Here is a 12,935-nt window from a genome sequence, read left to right as displayed (position 1 = left end):
AAAGTGTTACTCAATGTTAATATACACTTTATTTATTTATTTTTCATTAGGACTTAGATGTCATTTTCCCAATCATATGTTGCTTTGTATTTTGTTCAGGCTTAAGCAGGATCAGATAATATTTAGATGCAAAACGGGAGGGTTTGCAGATCCATGAGGGTTTGCAGGTTATGTTAGAAAAGCATTCTGGGATACAGCTTTTCCATGCCTGTTCCAGGGTGAGGGAAATTATTTAATAACAAATAATGAAAAATATTGCAATGTTAATATAGACATTATTTTATTTTTCAGTGAGACTTAGATGTAATTTTCCCAATCATATGTTGCTTTGTGTTTTGTTTAGGCTTAAGCAGGATGATATAACATTTAGGTGCAAATATGCAGAATAGTAAACCAAAGCTTGAGGCTAAAATGGCAAATATCTCCACAGCTACAGTAAATTTTCCAGGAGAACTGACATAAGCCGGAATAAATGTGATCCACACAGCACAGAATATGAGCATACTGAATGTGATGAATTTTGCATCATTAAAATTATCAGGCAGCTTACGAGCCAGAAAAGCCAAGATGAAACACAAAAAAGCCAGGAGGCTAATGTAACCCAGAACGGCCCAGAAACTTATAGTAGAACCCAGACTGCACTCAAGAATGATCTTTTCCTTATAATATGTCATATTTTTGTAGGGAAATGGAGGGAACATTGTTAGCCAAATCACACAGATAAGAACCTGTATAAGTGTAAAAGCAAGAACACTAAGTCGCTGTTGTGAAGGGCCGAACCATTTCATGACATTACTTCCTGGCAGCGTAGCCTTGAAGGCCATTAACACCACTATTGTTTTCCCCAGAACACAGGAGATACAGAGTACAAAAGTGATCCCAAATGCTGTGTGACGCAACATACAGGACCACTCAGTGGGCTGACCAATGAAAGTAAGTGAACAGAGGAAACACAGAGTCAAAGAGAAGAGCAGCAGGAAGCTCAGCTCTGAGTTGTTGGCTTTTACTATGGGAGTGTCTTTCTTGCTATAAAACAGGAGGGCTACCATCACAGTTAATCCTACTCCAAACAGTGAGAAAAAGACAAGCACTATACCCATTACATCTGTGAATGACAGAAACTCTACAGCCTTTAACACACATTTATTTTTCTCAACATTAGACCAGTATTCCAGTGGACACTGCTTGCAGTTAACTGAATCTGGAAAGGAAGTTGAAACCACTAGTTAGAGACAATTGGAAAACAATTTCAGTGATGAACAGTGAAGAGCAGCTTAATGATTTTCTTTGGAGCTTTGAGAAGGGCTGAACGTTACCTGTCTCATTACTGATTTCTCCTTCTGCGCATGGAATACAGTCATAACAGCAGACAGGTCTTCCTTTTTGTGCAGCCTTCCTAGTGCCTGGAGGACAGCTCTCGCTGCACACAGACTTTGGTTTCTATATATAAAAAAATATACAAACAGATATTTTTTTTCTGATTCTTAAGAATTAAAATATATTTATAAATAATTTTGATTGATAATGCTGGTTGGACATTAAGTGATGCTATGGGGTATTTTTCTCTGAGCAATTGCCCACACAGTAACACTAAGCAGTTTGATTCTAAACTTTAAAAAAAAAAATTAAATTGAAATGAAATGTTAATTTACATACTTCAACCAAATTAAACCAACAATAAAGGACACATATGAAGTGGAGTATCAGAGCAGCGTGCCTGTGTGGATTCTGTAGAAAGATCAATGAACATTATTGCTGGTTTAACTTTTTTTGTATTGCCAATATTTGGTGATAGCCTCAGATGCAGGATAATTTCACTTTCAGCTATCATATTTGGTTATTATCACAGCAACAGCTTGTGTCCATGTTTAATGATCTTCTTGTGCATGAATGCGTACTGTACTCATGGGTGGCAGCAAGAATGCAGGATAAACTTGACATATATTGGTGACTACACTTTAAGACTATTCTATTTGTTAGGATATTGATATATGAACTCTTGTTTTCAAGTAAGATTCATCCACAATGCTACTTTAAATAAATGAGGGTATTGACCCTCATTGACCCATCGTCATGAAGTCACAAAATGTCTAATAAAGAAAATGTTTATCCCTGTTGATATGATATTAATGCAAAGTTTGTTTTCCAACTGATTCAGCTTTACAAAAAGGTAGTTATTTAATAGTTTTGATAGACTAACCATGTACAAATATGTTTATTTATTTATTTATTTTTTTACATTTTGTGTTTGACCAAACATGAAATAACAATCAACAAAAGTACATGCAAGAGTACATCTAAAGTACATCTGACGTTGTCTTAATATAAAATAACCCTTTTGCAGAAACAGGTTATTACCATATACCTTCAGCTGTCCTCCAGTCCAAATGATCTCTTTAGTATTAAGCTCTAAGCGTTGGTCTGGGGGCAGTGAGGCATCATAGTATCCCACAGGTTTAAACTGGAAAGATCCATCAGAGTCCTGCTGCCAGTTCACAACTTCATATTGGGCTACTGCACCACCAGTGCTGTCAAACCATACATGATCGCCCATTTTTATAGTGAAATTGACTTTTTTCAGAGCCTCAACCACCTAGCGAAAAAAGGGGCAGTTTTGATATTATCACTGAAGCATTTAACATATTAAACAAAAAAACATTGCCCCCCTTTTCTCCCTTTTTACTCATCTGTCTTTTATCTTTTACCTCATGTGTTTGTATTGTCAGGTTTTTCTCACAGCCTTCTTGTTCTTTGCATTTAAGTAGCCTGTGTAGTGAATGAGCTACAGCATAAACTGCTTTGTAGACATTGCTTGCATATCTTTGTTCAGACAAATCTTCAGTGTAGTTTTTTAGTGCAAATATATCCTCATATCTGCTGCAACTTAATACATATTGAGAAGAATTCCTCTCTTCCTGTAGGCATGGAATAGCTGTATCCCAGAATGCTTTTCTAACATAATCTGCAAACCCTTCAATATTGATTTTTCTCACTGCAAATCCCAGTGACCCTCCCAGGGAATGAAAACTATTTGTAGTTATATAATTCTTTGTAGTTATCCATGATTCTACACCGATCATTTGGAAGCCTGTAATGTTCTGAATACTTAACTGATCAATAAGTAAGCCCATCTCAGCAAATGAAACAAAGGCAACAATCACTTTTGCTGTGCCTCTTTCTATAGTGTCTACAACTTTTTTGAGTTTTTCTGGCTCTGTGCGGTAGAATTTCACAGAGTACTCTACACAAATTCCCTCCTCCTGGGCTGTTTTCACAAATATGGCCATTCCATTGTTTCCATAGTCATTGTCACTGTTCACAGCTCCCACCCAAGACCAGCCAAAGTGCTTGACTATGTGTACAAGTGCTCTGCTCTGGTGATAATCACTAGCAATAGTCCTGAAGAAAGAGGGGTAATCTTTCCTATTACTGAGACATTCACATGTTGCTGAGGGACTTATCTGAAAAATAAATCACAATTATACATTAATGACTATGGCGATTATGTGAAACATTTAGTGTTATTGCTCCTTACCACTGGTATTTTAAATGGTCCTGTTGTGGTGGACAGAATCACTGTTGCAGAAGACTCTGATTCGCCTATGATAGCATGTAAAGGAGACTGTCCATTGCATCTGTGTCTTGCTCCAAACTCCTGACCATTCATCAGTCCCATAGTTGCACTCATGGTAGACAGTCTTGAACCACAGGAATCATATATTTGATAACCAATAGAAACATTTGGGAGCAAACTGTCACTTCTGTTAATCTCCTCAATTGCGAAAATCATGATTTGTGCCAAAAGACTTTCTCTCATATTCACACTGAAAATAAACATTAAATCAGTTAGCTAAATCAGTTAGAAACTAAATTAACAAACTGTTTCCAATGTAACAAACCTGGAGCATGACAAAAGTTGAGGTTTTTGTGTAAACTCAAAAGAAGGTAATGTTTCCTTTCTGTGGATTGCAAAAATTCCTCCAATAGTTACATCTCCATCCTTAGAAAGCAGCGGGAACTTAGGGTCTCCCATTGTTTGACAAGGAGTGTTTTCCGCCTTTGTATGAAGTTCATGGAAAAGCAGGAGTGTATAAAGAAACAGAAGCATCCCAATGAGTGTGCTCTGCAGTGAATGCCAAATGCAAATGATCTGATACAGTATTTGCAGTCTTATAGACATAATTAATATGGTTGACTGATTGAGAATTTAGCCAATGATCAACAAATTAACAATTAATTGCACAAATTAATCCAGTCAAGCAGGAGTGTAATAAACCAGTTTGATTTTCTCACCAAACTCATTTGTATTATATATACTGTATATATGGTAACACTTTACAATAAGGCTCATTTGTTAACTACATTAGTTAACATGAACTAATAATGAATTGTACTTATACATCATTTATTAATCTTTTTAATGTTATTTCAACATTTACTAATACATTATTAGAATCTTGTTAACATTAGTTAATGCACTGTGAACTAACATGAACAAACAAAGAACAACTGTATTTTCATTAACTAACGTTAACAGTTAGTAAATACAGTAACAAATGTATTGCTCATGTAGCAAATTAACTCAAAGGGGAAATATTAATAATTATTAATAACTCAATATGATTTATTACTTATGGTTAATTATGAATATGTAAGTCTGTTAATCAGATTTACTGGATATAGCTACATTAATGTTAATATTACAATCAACCTGTTGTCCAGGCAACACTTAGTGTTGATTGTTTAACAATTCTAAGAAATGTTCATTTCCAGGTTATGAAAAAATAACATTCTTATCGCACCGTGCTACTTAGAGCATAGGTTCGGGGTCTATATCACTTAAGAGGCAATTCATTAGCAGATGGAATCAGAACCAAACATGTATTGTCCACAATCTTTATTAACTAACTCACAAACACATAACTAAACTAACAAACACATTATTAAAGATTCTTGTAATACTGATGTGTTGCACAGGTATGGACCAGTGGCGATTTCTTTAAGACTGCAAGGGAAGCTCGGCTTCCCTTATAATGTCACAAAATTAATGGTCAAATATGTACTATTGTATTAACATTTCATTGACTAAAAATGCGTTAGAAAACGTCCATCTCAAAGACGAGTTCGTTCATTACATATAGCAGGTCGGCTGACTCGATTTCCTTCTCATACATTCCCGCAGCGTCACAGTGCATTTCCCTATTGAAGCCCAGCGTCCATTGACTTCAATGGGGCTGCTTTGAACGTTTTTTTTCAGCGCTTCGAAACTAGACGGTCATTGGATAAACGCTGCGATTATGTCCCGCCCACGGACGCTCAGCGTCTCTGGGGGTGAATGGGGAGTGGGCTGGCCCGGACTCCGAGCTTCTGCGTGATGATTGGAGGGTCTGTCGATAGACTGCATCTTCTTTTGACTGACAGCGATTCTGTACTATAAGGAATCACTGAAGCTATTCGCGCTCAGTCCCATCGCGGATTTCTCAAGTTCAGTCGAAATAAAAACTGCTGCAACCTATTTCTTTGATATTTGCTTGGCGAAATTGCTTGATTTTCATCATACATTTCACACAATTATACACCACATTCCTTGTTTCAGTTTTACAGAGTTTTTTTTTTTTTTTTTAGATCGTTCATTCATTCATTCCTTCATTCATTCATTCATTCATTTATTTAACGTTACATATAACGTTAGTAGGCTAGGCTAGCGTCGTGGGTGAAACTGCGCACGATGGCAGACGGTGCTAATATTGTCGACCTGATTTTGGTGAAGCCATTTGAAAGTGTTCCTTACGAGGAATTAAACAGCAGGGCAGATCAACACCTAAGATTGATTTAATGCAAAAGATAGGGAAAAATAACAGGTCTTTTCAGCTCTCCTGGTATGACAAAGTTAGCTGGCTGACTGGAAGTGCTGTGACAAATAAAATGTACTGCTGGCCATGCCTCTTGATGAAACCATCTCACGGATGTGTTGTTTGGTCAAAGGTGGGGTTTGGAGATCTGTCTAACTTTGACAGGGCATATAAAAGACATGAAAAGAGCAATGAACATGTGAGTGCATGTGCAAGATTAAGTTGCATGGGCAGGATCAGGGTTGAGCATGCAATAAATGAAGGTGCTCACATTCAAGTGGCTAAACATAATGAAATAGTCAAACAAAACAGGGCCTTCCTAAACCGCCTTATTGATGTGACATCCTTGCTTGGCCGGCAGGAGCTGTCATTTAGGGGACATGATGAGAGTAGTGAATCATCCAACAAGGGGAATTACAGGTAGTCCACAGAAACATTAGCTAAATATGACTCTGTCCTGTCCACACAATTCGAGTCCTCAACTGTGTTTTCTGGTATGTCCCATACTATTCAAAATGATTTGATCTCTGCTCTTGCAGCCACCATTTCTGATCAGATCAGAGATGAAATTCAGGATGCTCCCTTTTTTGGATGGCAGGTGGATGAAACAACTGAGATGCCCAGTCCATTTTTTAAATATTAAATGAGAACATGCAGGGCTACAATTTTAAGGACAAGCTTGTGGCACAGACCTATGATGGGGCTGCTGCCATGGCTTCAGATCTCAATGGTCTGCAGGCCAAAGTGAAAGCAATAGCCCCCAGTGCAATGTTTGTGCATTGCTATGTACACCGACTGAATCTGGTGCTGTCACAGGGGGCTAAATGCTTGCCTGAGTGCAGAATTTTTTTTGCATCACTCTCTGGATTTGCCACATTTTTTTCAAAATCCACAAAGAGGACATCTTTTCTGGAGTCTGCAGGCTGTTCAAGGTTGCCCAGAAACGCTCCTACTCGATGGAATTCCACATCACGGATAGTGAGCACTGTGGCAAACAATTATGATGGCCTCCTGCAGACATTTGAGAACATCATTTTAGATACAACAATGGATGATGATACACTGGATTGTGCCGAAGGCTTTGTGAGGAAACTGGAGGATTTTGAGTTTGTGTTCATGTTGTACACATATGAACAAATCTTCTTTGAGACTGATGTGGTCTTTGATATTGTCCAGCAGAGGGCGATGGATGTTCTTTACTGCAAGAACAGAATTGAATCTCTTCTTGCATTTGTCAAAGAGAAGAGGTCAGAGGGGGCTTTCCAAGCCATTTATGCCAAAACAGCAGATCAGACTCACATCAGACCCACGAGATGAGCCCATGAGAAAGCGCCGTCTAACCCAATTGCAGGGTCCCCAAGTGCGATACAGAAATCTGTACATGGCCATCCTTGATAACATCTTGGAGCAGATTCCTCGACGTTTTTCAAATTTGGAAAGCATGCTCTTCTTAGAATTAGTCAATCCAGGGAAATTTGATGATATGAGACAGGTATTTCCAGAGGAGGCCTTCCAAAGTGTCCTGAAAAGTTATGGCCATCACTTTGATTCAGGAAGACTGAGGTCAGAACTTCAAGTCCTGTATTCAGATCAGGACTTGCAGGGTAACAGGGGAAAGCTGTGTGATTACTTGGTGTTCCTTAAAGACATGGAGTTGGACAGTGCAATGCCTCAGCTTTACAAACTGTTCTCATTAGTGGCAACAATTGGAGCTACATCTGCAGGTGTAGAAAGGAGCTTCTCCTGTTTAAAGCGACTCAAGTCCTACACCCGAAACACAATGGGCCAAGGCCGTTTAAAAGACTCCTAGTTGGTACAACAGGGTCACAGACCATTTTCTTGAAAAGGAACATAGGGCAGAATTTACTTTTAAATAAATAGACAATATTGGGCCGAAAATGAGCTTCCCCTCTCTGACAGACCAGTAGCCGCCACTGGTATGGACATAACATAAATTACCAAATAGGAATTGAAAGTTGGAGTCCGTAGATACCAAACATGCTACCCATGTGATTCCAGTTAACTATACATTGCAGCTCTGGAATATTAATACCAAACTAGTTCAAAAGAGAAAATGAATGCATAGAATAAAGCTCATTAAAGAAAAGAAAAGTGATGTGAAACTTGGATACATGTTTATACATTTCCCAAGTGGTTATATAGAGAATACTTAGGATTACAGGAGTTCATTTGTCCTTCTCAGAAAGAATGAGTCACTGGTCTCTGCAAAATTTTTCCTGATCGTAAAAGGTCCAAGTACCTGTAACAGGACACCTAATTATTCCTGTAGTTTAGCTAGTTTGGGATGCTAGTTGCAGTTTTAGGGGTATGGCTTCACAGAACTTTGATAGAGTGAGTTTAAAACTATTGGTGAACTAACAAATAATTGTGTCTGATTTGTCTCAGTCATTACACTCATGGTTAGTTCATGTTAGTTAATAACATGTTAGTATAACATGATAGTACAGTATATATTAACTATCATGTTAGTTAATATATACTGTATACTTATATACAGTATATACAATATATATATATATATATATATATATATATATATATATATATATATATATATATATATATATTAGGGATGTCCCGATCACGTTTTTTTGCCATCGAGTCCGAGTCATTTGATTTTGAGTATCTGCCGATACTTTGTCCCGATCCGATACTTCTATAATAGCCTACATAAAAAAGAATAAAGAAGAGCGAAAAAACAGATCCAGGAACAGTGCTTTTCAGGTTTTTCAGGTATCTAACAGTAATCAAATAGTAATCAAATATAAAATATCACTGCATATTATCTTTCCTGTATAAAATAAATAATGATTAATCATTATTGAAGTTACAAAAGCTATTCAGTCAAGAGCAGTGAGTGATTCCTTTGTTATTTGTTGTTTGATTTAACATTAAAAACAGGCAGTAGGAATAGTTTTTTTTTTTCCCTTTAAGATATGCACGATCCAGTACATATACTATTCCACATGCGCTGTCTTTTTTTCGACTAATATACGTTCACTTAAGACATAACCGACTATGTTTGCTAGGATACTCGACAAGATGGGCATGTTGACACAATTTTTGTATGAATTTGTCCGCTGAAGCGCAAGACTTGAAAGAGAACTCAGTATTTGCGCGCTGACTGGAATAAGCGTGTGCGCGTTTCGGATGAGTGCACACAAATCTTCTCACAGCGCGCGAGCTCTCTTTCGCGTCTTGTTCTTGAAGGTTTAAATCAGCAAGGCTGAAATGAGTTTAGTTTAAACACAGACAGCAACGTGTGCTGTTCAGGTCTCACCTGCGCTCGCGCGCTATCAACACCCGTGTGATGACGGCGTAAATGACTGGACATTAGAGCAGACGGCACTCGCAGTTAACATTGACTGTTTTGTCCATGCTTTCTGATTATCGTTGTTGTAACGTTTTGTGCATCCATCGACTGAAACATACATTATCTGAACTCTGTCTGTTTTCCACGTTGTTATTTTAAACAAACCATATTAACTAATAGATGCGTCGTCATTCGAGATGGACCACGGTGCAAGTGCGTACCGAACCGTAAGTGGAGAACCGTATGGTTCTATTTTTTTTTACCGAGAACTGTTGCACCCCTAATACATATATATCCGAGTCCTGATCGGGAGGTAACGTCCGATTCCGATCGAGTCTGAAACCACGTGATCGGGCCCGATTTCCGATCGCGTGATCAGATCTGGACATCCCTAATATATATATATATATATACAGCTATGGAAATTAAGAGACCACTCCAAGTTCAGAAATCAATGTTAAGTGGTCTCTTAATTTTTTCCATAGCTGTATATATAGTGCTGTCAATCGATAAAAATTAAGTAATTAACTGCTAATTAGCTAATTAATTTTTTTTCTGTAATTAATCGTAAAACCTTTGGAGTTTTTAATTTTGTTATATTGTAATAATTTCACAGTTACTCTACAAATTAATGTAGAAAGAACTTAAAGGGTTAGTTCACCCAAAAATGAAAATTCTGCCATTCCACACCCATAAGACCTTCGTTAATCTTTGGAACACAAATTAAGATATTTTAGTTGAAATCCGATGGCTCCGTGAGGCCTTCATAGGGAGCAATGACATTTCCTCTCTCAAGATCCATAAAGGTACTATATTTAAATTGGTTCGTGTGAGTACAGTGGTTCAATATTAATATTATAATATTATAATATTTTTGGTATGCCAAAAAAACAAAACAAAATAATGACTTATTTAGTGATGGCCGATTTCAAAACATGAAGCATCGGAGCACTTGTCCTCGAACAAAATCTGAGATTTTTATTTATAAAGCAATGGATGGGAAAGTGATAGTGGAGGATGTGCTTTTGAAATTTATTGCCATCAAACAATTAGCCTCAAACAGCTTTGTTAGCCTCAAACAGCTTTTCATCTGAATGGATTGTGATACATGATTCCTGAGTGGAATGTATTGCACTACCTGGATGAGCTTCCACCTGTCAGATTTGGCAACATGGACACCTTGGCAATACTCAGCAGATTGGAACAGCTGAGTTGAGAAGTTTTTTGTTTGAGAGAGGCCTTGGAAGCTCAGGTAAGTATAAATGAGAACTTGGGGGCAGCTACAGCGGTCATGGATCGCAGGATGATGGCTATTTAAAGCTCTGTAGATCCCCTGACACATGGGGCTGGTCCTGCATCAGCGTCACAGAAAAGAGAGTTGCAGGATCCGGTGGTGCCTGCTTGTCAGTCATTGGGAGAGGTTTCAAGCACTCTGCCATAGTCACAGCACTGTTATAGGGAAAGTGGGTGTGCAAGCCCCATAAGCCTCCAAATGCAGCCAGGCAGCCCAATACTGGTGCTGTGCAGGCTCGATTAAAACGGGAGCAGCCGAGGAAAATAGGAACAGTGCGGCCTGTGGATCATGAGGGGGGGTTCATTTGCAACAGCAGCGCCTAGTGTCTGGTATTACACCTGTAGGTCTACAGGAGAGCAGCAGCCATGCAGGTGTTCTGGATAAACTGACATAAATGAATATCAATATTGTGTCATATAATGCCAGAAGATGGCACAATGGGCACTGTGAAGCAGATAACTCACGTCACTTTGTGGTGGATAAACTATTGGAGACATGTGAGGTACTGTGTGTTTAAGAGACTTTTTTTTTTTACCTAAGCAGGACCTGGAAAGACTGAACTCCCTACATAAAGACTTCTATGGGGTGATGAATCTAACTGGAAACTGCACTTGTGGGGTCTGCAGGTGGAGCTCATCGACGATTTTATAAGAGGTATGAATTCTTTCTCTGTCATCAGCAGCTGGCTAGAGTGAGCTGCCGGATGATGATGCGTTACTCTCACCTCATCTGATCAAGCAGTGAGCACACTCCTCGCCTCAAGCCAAAAAAAGCAGGCAGAGGCTGTTGAGATTGAGGACGTATCTGAGCACTCGCAGCCCGCCTACCCTGCATATAACGAGCTGTTGGACATTATTTCTTACGCTAATGAAAGATTAGATCTGCCGTGGAAGCACGAGAGGTGCAAGCTCCATCGCAACCACCTTGATAAATGCTTCCTGTCAGGACAAAACCACCCAGCTCATACAAGTCTTCCCTTTCTCCAATATCTTCACACTGAGATGCAGAGATCTTGGGGAAAGCCATATTCTGCTCACATCCACCATTCACAGGCAAATTATGCTCATGTGGAGGGGGTGCATGAATATGGTTATGCGATACCACTGGTTGAACAGATCGCAAGCTATTTTTCATTTTTGCAGGGGAAGAATGATGATATTAGCATGTCATCAATAATAGACTGATTTCATTACCATTTGCACCACTGTAAACCCAAGTCTCGAAGTCCTGAGACCAAAGTGTGAATGTACACAGACTCTCAGACTCGCCAGTTTTCCCATGTGTCTTGAAGCCACAAAGGACACAAAATGGAACATATCTTCTCCATTTATATTAGCAGAACTGTATATACTTAATGACTGCTGTTTGTGTAGATGCTTAACAGGGTATTACGGGACAGCCATAAAATTTAGGAACGGATCATGGAACAGGCAGAGCAGATGTGAGTGAGAGACAAGGCGGGAACTTGGTGCAGGAAACAGAAATGTGCAGGATGCACTCATTCTCAAAGTCTGAAAACAATTTGTCAGCCGTTGTCAAAGGGGCACACACAATTTTGCCAGCTCACTGGTCAGATGTTACTTCGTGCTTGGACTTAGGCTTTGGTGCGCTGATCTTATCCTTGCTCTCGCAGATCATGAAGGCATAACCATTGTGGAGGAGTACCCACACCACATACTCCATGAAAGAGGCATGTTTCCAGGCAAGTCTCGTCTCCACGTTGAGGCTTGTCCAGAAAGAACTCAGGAACTAGGAAATAGCAACAGAACAACCAAACATAACATGATGAGAACTGACAATGAACATAAGAAAACATAGTTTAAATATACAGACAAACCAATCAATAAAATCAACAACAGGTGTCAATGAAGATCAACTAATGAAAAGCCATTGAAACCAACTGAGAACTAGGTCACAGAACTGAAATACTAGACAAAACTCACCCAAACACAAACAGAACATAGAAAATCCCTTAAAGTACAACTTTTTTCTTTTTTCTTTTTTTTTGGTACTTTTTGGTTTCCACCTTGTTATACTTGTGGTGTTCCAGGTCAAAAATGACTGGCCTACAAAAAAGCTTATAAATTGCCCATTATGCTATGTTGTCACCAAATAGTGGATTCAATCTTTTTGTCAGTTTGTTTTCTTTCAGTTAGGACAGGGAAAAAAAACAGTGTTAGTGGATAATTGTGTCAATAAAATATGAAAAAATGCACAGTTTAATCACACTATTAAGCTTTAATTTTTAACCAGGAAGTTTCTTTGGAAATGCTTTTATCTTCTACAAAATGGCACAAGTCACACTTGTGGTGTTCCCAGTCAAAAATGACCAGCCAGCAAATAACTGATTCCCTTTTAAATTGGAACTCTCACTGGATCCTAGTACGCTATGATGAACACCTCCAGCGTGACCAGTGTGTGAAGCATGTGTCAAAACATGACAACATCATTGGCC

The 12,935-nt window shown here is 38.7% G+C and overlaps 1 protein-coding gene across 1 annotated transcript; it reads right to left on the bottom strand.

Annotated features, from left to right (window-relative positions):
- Positions 1 to 287: 287 nt before the first annotated feature.
- Positions 288 to 4,108, bottom strand: LOC137023157 (extracellular calcium-sensing receptor-like). Its single transcript, XM_067389868.1, has 6 exons — positions 3,900 to 4,108; positions 3,536 to 3,824; positions 2,706 to 3,461; positions 2,366 to 2,593; positions 1,317 to 1,440; positions 288 to 1,201 (listed from the first exon to the last, which is right to left on the bottom strand). Exons 1-6 carry the CDS (start codon positions 4,106 to 4,108, stop codon positions 288 to 290), a joined length of 2,520 nt encoding a protein of 839 aa, XP_067245969.1.
- Positions 4,109 to 12,935: the final 8,827 nt, after the last annotated feature.

This window comes from Chanodichthys erythropterus, chromosome 7 (assembly GCF_024489055.1).
Source record: "Chanodichthys erythropterus isolate Z2021 chromosome 7, ASM2448905v1, whole genome shotgun sequence".
Lineage (NCBI taxonomy): Eukaryota > Metazoa > Chordata > Actinopteri > Cypriniformes > Xenocyprididae > Chanodichthys > Chanodichthys erythropterus.
This window is presented reverse-complemented; position numbering and strand designations above follow the sequence as displayed.